Source organism: Indicator indicator, chromosome 12 (assembly GCF_027791375.1).
Source record: "Indicator indicator isolate 239-I01 chromosome 12, UM_Iind_1.1, whole genome shotgun sequence".
In the NCBI taxonomy this organism is placed as follows: domain Eukaryota; kingdom Metazoa; phylum Chordata; class Aves; order Piciformes; family Indicatoridae; genus Indicator; species Indicator indicator.
In genome coordinates, this window is record NC_072021.1 from 19,521,029 (window position 1) to 19,534,036 (window position 13,008).

Here is a 13,008-nt window from a genome sequence, read left to right on the forward strand (position 1 = left end):
GGTTTGTTTTTTTCATCAGAAAAATGCAAAAAAAAAAAAAAAATCAGGATCTGAATCTTGCTTGGTAAAAAACCAATCTTGCACTGTCTGAAATGGTCAAACTTAAAACAAAAAAACAACCAAACAAACAAAACAAACCCCAAACAACAAACAGCCAACCAAAAACCAAACCAACAAAAAAAAACATTTATGTCAGATCCTTCGCAGAAATCACTTCTTTTGCCCTGAGCCCCTTATGTACAAAATATTATTAATTAGAAAACTGAAAAACATAAGTAAATTAGTAACACACCTCAGAGCAAAACCCTCCTGTCCTCCATTTCACAATGTTTGCTTTTCATCAGGAACTTCCTTCTAACTCCTACAGATTAGGAGAGATGTGATGCACAAGACTGATATCCCTCAGTGTTATAGCTCAAAACTTTAATATAGCTTTTGGCAAATTACTACTGGGACGTGGCTATGGGGTTACATAGATGATCTGTAATTTATTTTTGTGAATAGCATGTGGATATTTACAGATCCTCTAGATCTGCTCTGGATATGGATTTTCATTAAGGCTGTAAAATGTTCTGAGCTTCTTGTGTAAAATTGATAAGAGTTATTAAAAGAAAATTTGTAATGGAAACAGATATCTCTCCCTAGATCCCAAAGAGAGTTGAGAGGATAGCTGGTTTGAAATCTGTAGTGGTTGTTGGAAAATGATGGTTTATTTCCCCTGAACTTTACCTTAGTTCCTATAAAACTGGAAAGTAGGTAACGCCATGTAGCTTTTTTTTGTTTGTTTTGTTATTTTTAAAATTTTGACTCAGAAATAATCCTTTAATTCATTAGTGACTTCTTGGCCAGTAGCAGGGAAAATGAAATTTCCAAGTGGAGATTTATCTTTGCAGATACATGATAAACAGTAACAAATAAAAGAAAATTCAAAGGAAAAATCATCCAGTGATTATGCAAGACTTACAGAAAAGATTTTACACCATTATTTTAATAAATATATTATGGAAGCAGTATCTCTTTACTGCATAATTACTCCATCTTCTTCCTACAGATTAATTTATTTGCAAATAATATCGGGTGGGACAAAAAAATAATAATTTTTACTACCCAGAATTTTATCTGTGGCAGTTTCAGACATAAGCGGCCCATGAATTGGTGCCAGCTAAACTTATAATTGTAGTAAAATTGATCTTCATTGTCTGCATACAGATTCAAGGTGCACAGGTAGTACAGTGTGTGTATCACATATAGATATATCAGCTGCACTTCTGAGGAACAGGAGAATGCCTGGAATTTTAGTGAGACAAAATTGCTTGAGGCTTTGCATCGAAGATGAGCAGAACTAGGTCAGGGTTGAAACCTTCAAATACCTTCTGTCACTTTGATTCTGTTTCCTCTTTCCAGAGCAGAACAAGATCAAGGAAGTGAAAAATTCAGTATATGTGTTTTAGTTTCTCCAACTGTAAAATGTGTATATTATTTCCCCATCTTGGATGCTACATACAGCGATTTGGACATGGGCAATAAAGAATTCAATGTTTATGAGTAAAATCCTGAAAGCCTACTTTGGTTTTCACATAGACATAAGTAAAAATGTGGGGAAGAAAAGAGAAAAATTAGGAAAATTCAGAAAGCTGAGAAAATTAACTCTCTTAATTCTGCAAACAATAGAAGTTTTTTGTTTGAGTTTTTTTTTTTTTTGTTGTTTTTTTTTTTTTTTTAGTTGGTGGTGTGGGGTTTTTCGGGGGTTGGGTTTTGTTCTGTTTTGGTTTGTTTTGCATTTGTTTGTTTTTTCCTAGATACAATTTTTTTTCAGCTGAAGCTCAAGAAACAAAGTAAGACTTCAGATGCTATGACCCTTAAGTGAGCTGGATTTTGCACAAAGCTTTGAGGAAACCAGTCTGTAGAGGTGATAGAAGTCTAGTGCTGAAACATCGTTCTCACATTTCCTGAAAGCTTTCAGGGGGAAAATGCATAAATCATCTCAAGCCACTCGACAAACTTTCAGCACAAAACATGCCAATCAGATCCTAATATCCATGCAGCTTGGCAGGAAATATAACATACGGGGCATTGTTTCCATCGTGGTAAACTATGTGTTTGTATGGAAGTATATATTCAGGTACTTGCTTCAGAGAATATTTACAAATATGTTTTGACTCTCTATAAAGAATAGCATATGCTAACTCCTCTTAGGAGTGGGTAACCATATGTTTCTTACTATTTTCTTCCTAAATGAGTCCAGTATAAAGAAGGCACTGACCTTGCAGCATGCCTGAGACTAAGTATATTTGAACACCCCAGACATGGATGTATTCCTTTGGGAAACATAGAAATATTTCTTGAAGTCTGAACTATGCTGGAGAAAAGCACCTTGTCTAATAGCTGATGCTGGGCTAATAACTGCTGGTTCCACACACAGAATGAACCAGTTGCAAAGCCAGTGACAGAGAGCTAAGGGAGAAGTCAATGCTTCTGGCCAGAAACGAAACTGATCTGTACAAAACAGAAAACTGGTGTCCAAAACTCCTACAACCTCCTTTCTCCTGCAACTGTCTACTCACATTTAGCCTCTAGAGCTTAGCAAAGGGAACAAAAAAGGGTACTTAAGCAGTTGTGGAGGCCAGTGAATTCAGCAGGGGAGTACTCTCAAGCCCGATTATGATTCACTTTTTCTGTTTATCTTTTGACAGACTATGTGAGATCATCTTCTGTTATTCTGGGTAAAACAAGGTCCACAGAGGCAAGCCCTTTACTTTTCAAGAAGAATTGCATTTCTGTGGTGCTAGGAATGACTTCCTAGTCAACCCCTGCTCTTGATTCTCCTCTATTTCTCCCATATCCCAAAAGTCTGAAAATACTGTTCCATGATTGACAGATGTCAAAAGCAAAAGCTGTTGGCAAGTAGTGCTGTGACAATGTTCTGCTGTGCCTGCTGGAAAGGTTTAGGTGCAGGGCAAAGTACATGTGAGGGGAGCAGTGCTTCAGGTTGAAATGATAGCTATTGCAGCCACTTCACCACACATCTCTGTTCTTCCCTATTACTGCATTCCTGCCTAGAAAACCAAAGTTTTGAACTTGTTCCTAAGTGATCTAGCTTCTTCAGCCGCTTCTTGAGTGCTTTTAGAGAAGCCAAAGAATTCTAAAAAGGTCAAAATGTGAATTTTTAACCAAGCTTGGTTGGTTTAACCAAGACTGGTACTGTCCAAAGACAAGTCAAAGCCATCCAGGCTCCTCACTCTTGCTAAGAGTTCCCTCTGCACCAGTATTTCTGAGGGATGCAGCTGCCCAAGTTGCCCAGAGAGAAGGTAACCCAAGCCCCACAATGCTCCTTAGAGAGTCTCACCTCCTTAATAAATTTGTAAAGCCATTAGTAGCTGCCATGAATTGGAACCCTGTCAAGAATTTGAGGGTCATACTCTTTAGAAAAGCTGAATCACAAAATTTCTATCCATAATTCTAAAAAAGATACTAGAAATGTAACTTTCACTTGTTCTCAGGTTTGTAAGAGGTGAGAGCTTCATAATATCAAACCTTATATAATATTTATTATATAAGAATTATTAACCAAAACAAACATCAATATCAAAATGTTCACTTGCCCCCCCCAAAAAAACCAAACACAAAACCAGGAGGTGATGGAGGCAAACCTAGCAAGGATTACCCAACAGGTGTGTATTACTCTGCAGGGAAAGGTGTTTGCTGGTTTCTCTACCAGGCAACAGGGAAGAACTTTGGGGAAGAGTTAACTAATTTGCCAGCAGAGCTATCAAAATATGAAAGGCAGAGCAGGTAGCTGTGGCAAAGTTTGTCCTAGGGCAACATCATAACACAGTGAATTTCAATTTTACATAGTATGTGATCTTCATTTTCAGAGTGGTATTTCAAGATAGCAAACTAAACCACAGTGAACTACAGTATAAATACTTGTGTATGTTTAGCTGAACTCTAGCAGTTGCTCTATCACCCAGTGACCCCTCCCCAGCAGAGAAAAGGAGAAAACATAACAGCTGAAATGAAAACAGATGTAATTAAACAAAAAAACCAGATACCAATGCCACCATGAATTACATAAAGTCGTGCATAGCCCAGAAAAGGTAAAACTGTCACAAAAAATGGGAAAGCAATCCTTGAGAGAAGGGTCAGAATTATCTGAAGCAAGAGCAGAAGCAAGAGCAGGAAACCCAAGTAAGAGGCTCCTTCCTCCTCAGCAAACTTCCTACTTTATAGTGAGTGTGATGTTTATGATCTGGGATAATTTTGTAAGCCAACTCCAGCCAACTTTTCTGACTGATTCAGAACTGCTAATGGCCTGCAGATCACAGCTGGCCTATTGTTCTGTCCAAGCAAAACAAGGACAATATTTTTTCCCACACAATGTAACTATTTGGCTTTTTTATTTTTAATGTGACAAAAACCTTTTCCAGTCATTCAGGTTCTATAGTGTTACAAAAATAATGATCCAATTTTACAGTTAAACCTTTTGCCTGTGTTCATAGTAAACTCCAATGGTAAGTGGTAAACAGGAAAGCTCTGAGCTGAGATAAACCAAATAAGTTTTAGCTGACTGGTTTTGTTCCAGAGTTCTTGGAACTGGCATTTCCTTCAAACTAGTGTCTTCACCCTGATTTATATTTACGGAATGCATGATATAATGACTCTTTGGGTTTTGAATATTTATCAAGAAGCTAAACTCTCAGTATCACAGTTTAAAATTATTTTACTGGCTTCAGCAAAAGAGCTTCTATATTGTGTTGTCAAATATATTTATTCCATTGTATTAAGTAATAATACTGTATACTCCATTAATGTCCACAAAATCATATTTTTATAAACTATAATAATCTAATAATCTGAACGGTTGCTCATCATGCAATTTATGCTTAGTAACAGTAACAAGTCTTCAGCCTCCTTCATTAGAGGATAAAAAAGCACTGAAAATGGTCATTAAACCTAATAACTGTTGTTCTTTCATCCTTTTGTATAGTAGAACAATGGGCAAATTATCTCAGCAAAATTATCTGGTTAAAAGTAATGTATTACAATCCAATTCACTGTTTAAAAAGTCCACACATAGCAGAAGAGAGATACAGCTGTTACTTGTATCTCTGCAACAGAAAAAAAAGACAGATGTCAGTCTGATCTGCTTATATGACTCACTCACTGTCACAACTCAACTTCTTGCAATCTGAATTCATTCTCTGGCATTGTGTACAAGCAATGCCTTTATACAAATGGAGAACTGAAGCAACGATGTGTTAAGTCAAAACACAAAGCCTGATGAAGAAAGAATCCACAGGTTCATCTTTTCTTTCTGACATGGCACTCTTGGCACAGTATGTGACAAATTTAAGTCTCCTGATCATTTGACAAATGGCACACATGGAGTAGGTCAATGGCAAACAACTCTGAATATTTGCCCTGGTTTCAACTGGGATAAGAGATAATTTTCTTCCCAGTACATGGCATAGTGTTATGTTTTGGATTTAGGATGGGAATAATGTTGATAGCACACTGTGGTGTTGATAAAACACTATGGTGTTTAATGCCTGCCAGGCTGAAACACAACAGCACTGTATTTTGCTACTGGACAAAAGGAGTTCCATCCCTCTCAGCATTCTGTCTCACATAAAGACAAGATTGGACATAAAGTAAATTGTCAGGAAGACCTTTGCTTCCCCTTGCCTGCACTAAATATTAAAGGAGATTGACCTCCAGCCCTGTTTTATTTGAAGGAGTTCTGAATTATTTTCTTGTCATTCTGAATCAAATAACATAAATCACATCTAGACCCAATGGCATCTAGTATTATATTTCTACATCAGATGAAGTTGCAAAGGAAAATTTCAATGACCCTCATCCGTACCGATCCCTGCACGTGTCCTTCTAACCATGTTATGAATTATGTTAATGCACAGAGGCCACAGATGAGATTAGAGTCCAACTGTCCTAAATGCTTTATAAAATGACATGAGGAAAACGTGCTCTTAGTTGCCTTTAGACTAAAGAGGAAAAACAGCCAAGAAGAAAAGAATTTTAACTTTCCTTTTGTTACAGATGGGGAAAAGAGAGATCAAGACTAATCAACATTTCTGAACCTTTTCCCAAAAATCTGACTCCTATTGCCTAGTGTTATCAGGGGAAGGAACCTGTGTCAATGTCTGGCTTTAGACTCTGGTCTCCAGGACCCTTGCACACAACCAAGACTCTTGAAATTAAGTTGTCCCCTCTGCTTTTCTTATATAATAGCAGGTTACCCAGGGATGCCGCCTCCCCAGAGGTGTTCAGTGCCAGGTTGGATGAGGCCTTGAGCAACCTGGTCTAGTGGAAAGTGTCCCCACACTTGGCAGGGGAGTTAGAACTAAATTATATTTAAGGTCTCTTCTAAACCAAACAATTCTATGAATCTGTGAAGAAACAAATGAATTCAGAAGATGAATCTCATTTGCCTTTCAATGGACTTTTCTGTCCTTTACCTGATCAGAGGCTGGTGTAATGCTACCAGTGATGCATGCACCGTGACAGATATCACTGACAGGTGGAAATAGTCAAACATGACAGGAACATGGTGGTGCAGACCTCGCCGAGGGTGGAAGTGAAGACACAGTGTACGGCTGCTGATCATGGGAATCGCTGGAACATCTCTCAGCCTGGAAGAGAAAGAGATTTTTAAAAGAGTTAGAGAAAGCTCAAGCAGTCACAGTCTGTAACATGGTACAAGCAGCAAACTGGAAGACAGTTTCAGGTGAATTTTTATCACTTCCCAGCTTCATAAGGGTTTACGCATCTTGTCTTGTACTTGTGTTTAGCATAAATATTCATACAAATGTAAGTATATATACAGGTAAAAAAATGACAAGAAAAAATAATAAGTAGAAATATGTGTAAAAACACTGTATAAAAGAAAAAAATGATGTGATGCAGTACTGATTTCATCTGATGATTGTATTTCATGTCCACCTATGTGCAAGTTCTGGGGACATCAAGAACTAAGTAACAGATGGAAATGCATTTAGCAAACTGTCCATAGCCAGTGCAGCTCACTAGTTCTGGTTTTCAGCGTAAGAGCAATCAGCTTGGGTGATGGGTGAAGTTAGAAGCAGTCCTCTGTCAGCCAAAGCTGAAAATACTTTGCAGATAGTTGATCTGAAAAAAAACCACTTCAGGAGGCCAAAAAAATTTTTTAAAAATTAGGTGAAATAGCTGCAGAGAAACAACACAACTTGGACTGGCTTCTCATTTTCTTCAGTAACTAAAATCCAAGACATTAATTTAAAGTTTGTTCTCACGATTCCAGAATATCTTCCAAAGTGTGCAGTCAACAACATGATGTCTGAGTCAACTATAGGACATGAGATTGAGATGTAAGCCTGGAGCATGCCTAACCACATCTTCCCAATGCAAGTGAAACTCACTTCTGAAAATCTGTTTTACAGCTTTAAACACTCTCCTGAAGCCAACTGTTTTCCAGAGCTAAGAAAACCTTTGATGAGGTACCATGGTCCATGGTTCATCCCAGAAAGTATTTCAATGAGATTTGCAAAATGTTCCTTACTAAAAACCACTACCTTTTTTTCCACAGTAAATCTAATTAATCATTCAGATGATAAGAGAAATTAATTGTATGTGTTAGATCACAATTTCACAACATTAAGATTTCAGTTCTTTTTATTCTTGGCTACCACTTAATGTTTGTTTTTTCTCTCTTCTAGACCCATCAGCATCACAGCTGATGTCTGATGGACCAGTCCCACCTGCCTGAGAGAACAAGTTTTCATTTTTTATATCTCAAAGATAAAGGAAACATGTTCTGGAAATTGATTTAGATTCCCCACGCATATGAACAATAACAAGGTCAGTTTTAATGTGAAACACCACTCAGCTGATTTCTTTGCACCCCTTCCCACCCCCCATAAATCCTGCTGAAGACATTGGAAACCTTTTCTGTGATTCAGTGAGGATAAACAACATTTGAAATCACAATTTCTGCTATGTCTCATAAAGGGATACTACTCCCACTTCACCTAAGATTATGGAATCAAAGGCAGTTGGATGAAATCAAATTCAGTAAGAAGACTCCTTCTAAAATATAGAGATAGCTTTGGTTCTTAATACAACAAAAGCATGTTTAACATGTTCCTACACCCACTCCAGTCAGAAAATAGTTTATCTCCTGAGATAAATGAAGTCCTGAATCATGGCTTCTGCTCACGTGGAGGTCAGTGATAATGCCTTGACTAACAGCAGAAGAGACAGAGTAACACTAAACACCTTTGAGAACCTCATACTTGAAGAAGAAAAAATGTTGTACATACAACTACAGAGAAAAGACAAAGACTTCCACACTGAAGCAAAGACTTATCAAAGCTATATTTTCCCAAAGGACTCTTATTTCATCAAAGTAATGTCCCAGTTGAGCAAATTCCTGCATTACCAATTGAGCTTTTAAAAAAGCACTTACTGTTGTTCACTATCAGTGAAGTGCAGGTCCAGCTTGAGCTGAAAATCTGCCTCACTCAATGCATCTTCAACCTACAAAAAGAGAAAAACAAAGTTACCTTTATAAATTGGGACCCATAACACTGAAGGCAAAAGTGGATGAGTTTTTCTGATAGGGGCAAAGGCAAATAATATTCAGCAATGGCATCACCTCACCACAATGGCAGAAAGGAACAAAGTCAAGGTAATTACTAAAGGAGTCATATGGAAGCAGAAGAAGTCAGAGGTGTTATCAGCTCCCAGATTACTCTAGACAAGAGTAACTAGAGTGCATAGAACAATGTAATTATTGGACACTTTCTCCTTGTATACTGAGAGTCACTGGAGTGTTTCTGAAGCTGTTCTCCCTCACTGATTATTTGAGTTCTCTTGTCAGATGAATGAGAATAAGGATTAGGTCTTCTTTGTGGAGAAATATCCATGAATCCTTCTGGCTATCTACCTGTAATTAATAAAAGGCTCAAACTTTGCAGTTTAAGTCAGTCAGAAATGGCTCAAATCATTCTGACAATTTCTAGTCTCTGGACTTGATGATCTCAGAGATCTTTTCCAGCCTGGGTGATTCTGTGATTTTAGTTTGTTTCTCAGCAAACTAAGGCTTTCCTGTGTCCCAGTCACTCATTCTGGCCCTTAGATTCATGGAAAATGTTGTCATTGATACTCATATAGACAATTTTCTTTGCAAAATTCAAAATCTTTTGTTATTTTTAGAGTTTCAATAATAATAAAAAAGTTTAACAGTTCACTTTGTTGGAGAGTGCTGAACATATTTATACATGGTAGGATTCAGCTTACCAAAACCAATAAAGATATCATGTCTGATCATAAACTAACTCACCTCTACCTTCAACTAGTAAGTCTCACCAGAAAGATACCCTTCTTTTACTTTCAAAAAAAGTACTTGGATTTTTGGTAACATTACTTGAAGGCTGATGTCAGAACATTATATTCAGCTGGAAAGGACTAGGTTAGTTAACACTTTCCATCTTGGCACAGTTGAAACAACTATAAAGAATGGAAATAAATAAGTAAGTTAGAATAAAGAAGGATTCAATTTCCCAGCACTCCTTTGAAATGTATTTTCTTGCCCAGGTTTAGCAAAATAAAATAAAAAAGTTTTTATTTCTATCAACCTAAATGAGAATATGAATAATTACTCATTTTATTACTCAAACAGTATTTTTATGTGAATATAGACATCCTTAATTACACACCAGAGTACAAGGGGAGATGCACAGAAATGCAGGTGGGAAAATAGAGTTGTTCACTGAGGACAGGTTATTATAAATAAGATTACTTTTTGCTCTCTCTTTTTTTTTTCTGTCACAAAAAACAAGGTGAGACATCTAGGTTCTTTCTTTTGTCAGTGGAAAGCAACAAACACATGCATACAGTGAGCTGACATATCCTGTGGCACACACTTGGAAAGGACAATCGATTTCTGTTTGTGCCTGTCTCTTTCAATTGACAATACATAGAGCCTAGAGAAATATTTTGCTCTACATACACTTGAATTTTAGAGGGCTTACATTAAGCAAGATGAATTCTACTTTCTCAAGCTTATTAACCCCTTCTTAACAACAGACTGTATCAAAAATGAACTGAAGGTAATGTCAGGGGCATTTAGCCTACTCTGACAGGTAGGATTCATAAAATATATAGCACAAGCCATGTTTAGGTAGATTTTCCAACAGGGAAACTCCATCTAGAGTGTACCTTTTTTATGTTGAAGCAAGCAAATGGGAAGTCAAAGATTGACTGTACATTAACAAAATTATCAAAGATTCAAAATTCAAACTCTTTTGAGGTAATGATATTTCTTCCAGAGTGACCTCAGGCACAGGAATGTGAGGAGAAATTTCCAGCATCTGTTTGCTGAAAATGTGCTTTTTCTTTTGTGTTTGTCTCAAAACACCTGTAAGTATGCCTTTCCTTTTTAATGATTTGTTGTCACTAAAAATTATAGTTGGTGGCAGTTGCAAAGGAAGCAATCATTGTTGAAGCTACAGTATAAATTTAAATTAGGAATTCAATTCAAGTATTGTGCTTCAGACAAAGCAAACCTTATCCTCCAATGGAAGGGATGAAATTTTGTGTCTCTGCCTAATATTGCTGAGCACCTGCAATCGCCACTGAAATCTCAGTCTGTCTTTAAAACAGGTTCAATAGCTAGTGACACTTGCTCAAAATATCTTGAGGCAATAAACAGGTGTCTGAGAGAACTAGAGGTATTTATCACTGCATGAGTATTTTTAATCCCAAAATTGTATTGAAGTCTGATTGCTCTGAGGAGTGTAAAACTGTACATTAAATCAAATCACAGTTCTCAGTGCAGAGATTACATCTTTTCCTTTTTATGCTGGAGGTATAAATATTGAAAATGAGAAGATTGGTTAAAAAATGACTGAATTCTTCTTCAGAAAATGCCATTAAAAGGCTTCTGGACAGGCTGAAACACAAGAGAGTTACATACATTATATATCTTTGATACCTGCTGGACTTCCCTGTGTTTTACTTTTTTATTTTCTCTTAGAACTACAAGTGTGCAAGAATCTTCACATAGCAAAAAATATGAAATGGCCTTTCCATAGCTCATACATAAGAGGCACTGAAATTTCTAACATTCCTCAGTCTCCTGTATGAAATAAAATTGTCTGTATACAAAAATTTATCACTACTGGGACTATCATGATGCTTTCCACAGATACCATTTCCAGACTGTCTAATTTTTCAGAAGTTTGATAGACTATTAGATATATATATATATATTTTTACATCTATGTATTTTTCTCCTTAAGAAAAAAATTAAATCTTCATACCAACTTACTTAAGAAATTAACCAAGATGTATCCTACCAGATACTCTGTGAAGAGTCCTCTGGGTTTTTTTTTCTTCAAAGTTCTTTGACCACTCAGCTGTGTTAATGATTAAAATCACAGCTCACATACTTGTGGAAATACATTCATACCACACAAGGAATATTATTCTATTCTGTAAGATTCCATACAGCAAAATAAATTAAGGTAAATGCAGAATGTCTGACCTCTGGGAAATATTACTCCATTTTACATTCTGATTTTGTCTCCAGTAAAAACCAAAATAAATAATGACAGTTCTGAACAGAATTTTGGAAGCTTTGCTGGAAATAGTATGTGGATTTCATTCTTTCCTTTTTTAATTTTTTTTTTCTCTGAAATAAAAGAAGGCTGAAATTAATTTTGTCATTTCTCATTTGATTAATTCTTCATCATTTGCATCAGCATAATATTTCTCTGCATATTCTTGTAACATCATCTTGTGGAAAATCTACAAATTCAGTATCCTGTTCTCCATTGCTAGGGTGTGTCTACATTTCCCTGACTTCTCCCATCTTGGGCCTCATAGCTTGTGCAAAAAGATCTCATATTCATCTTGGAGCACATATAATTTTCCAGAAGATGCTGTCCAGTGTTCAAGCTCTTTTCTAACCTCTTCCCCTCATGCCAAAGAACTGCATGGACAGAGAAATTCATTTCATTAAAAACTATTTGGAATAGTTTTTAAACTATTTGGAATAGGTTTTTAAAAACTATTTGGAATAGTACCATGGAAAGTATTTGTACATGAAAAGTAGAAGCATTTTATACAATAAAAGGTATATACCAATCAAAGTACTTCAATTTCTGTTAAATTGGCTTGGAATCACCATCACTTCAGTTCTGAATTCTAATTTCTCAGGTTTACATTAACATCTTTGGTTTAGCTTTTAAGAGCTCTGATAATACTTATAACTGAAGCTTCTAGAATTCTTGTGATGTACTTCCATAATATTTAGCCATTTTGCCAGAACATCAGATCGAATGCCCAATCTCACTTAAATTTCTCTGGAAAGTACAAAATCTAATAGACTGTGATGTCTCAGCTTGCCTCACTCTCCCTGCTCCTAAATTGTCCCTGAATGGAGCCTGCAAGCAAGGAGACAGACAACTTACCTGTTTTATTGCTTGATGAAAGAGGTAGAGCTCCTTCTTTAATAAGAGCGAAAGCAAAAGCTTATGAAAATAAATTAGAATCCTTTGTAACACACTAAAGGCTGCCTCAACCCTGCATTATGGTTTCCTATGAATTAAAAAAAATGTTTCATTCTGGGATAATATAGAAAAAGATATCTAATAAACCAGAGAGCTTTACAGCACCATTTATAAGATGAAAGGTATGATTAATGTCACTTTTAGGAAGATAATTGAGGCTTCTTCCATTTAACATGAGACACAAAAATATGTATTTCCATATTTATGCTTATCTAGAGTTATGCAAGTGGAGGTGAAAGAAATAAAATAAAATAAATAAAATAACTTGGATGTGTACAATGAGTTTTGTTGTTTGTGGGGGTTTTTTGTTTGGTTTATTTTTTTAAATCCTGAGCCTATTGCACCAACCTATCTCAACCACAAAACTATCCTAGCACCATGAGGATAAAGCATACTGCTTCCTTGGTATAATATCTGATAATTCCAGCTCTGACAGCAG

The 13,008-nt window shown here is 36.3% G+C and overlaps 1 protein-coding gene across 1 annotated transcript in view; it reads right to left on the reverse strand.

The window, feature by feature from the left end:
- The window catches only part of FAM135B (family with sequence similarity 135 member B), a 114,817-nt gene that overhangs the window by 52,469 nt on the left and 49,340 nt on the right, over positions 1-13,008 (reverse strand). The window contains exons 4-5 of the mRNA XM_054385361.1: positions 8,462-8,532; positions 6,477-6,650 (exon numbers count right to left, since the gene is read on the reverse strand). Of these exons, the coding sequence (XP_054241336.1) occupies positions 6,477-6,650; positions 8,462-8,532 (245 nt within the window). The remainder of the gene's footprint in view (positions 1-6,476; positions 6,651-8,461; positions 8,533-13,008) is intronic.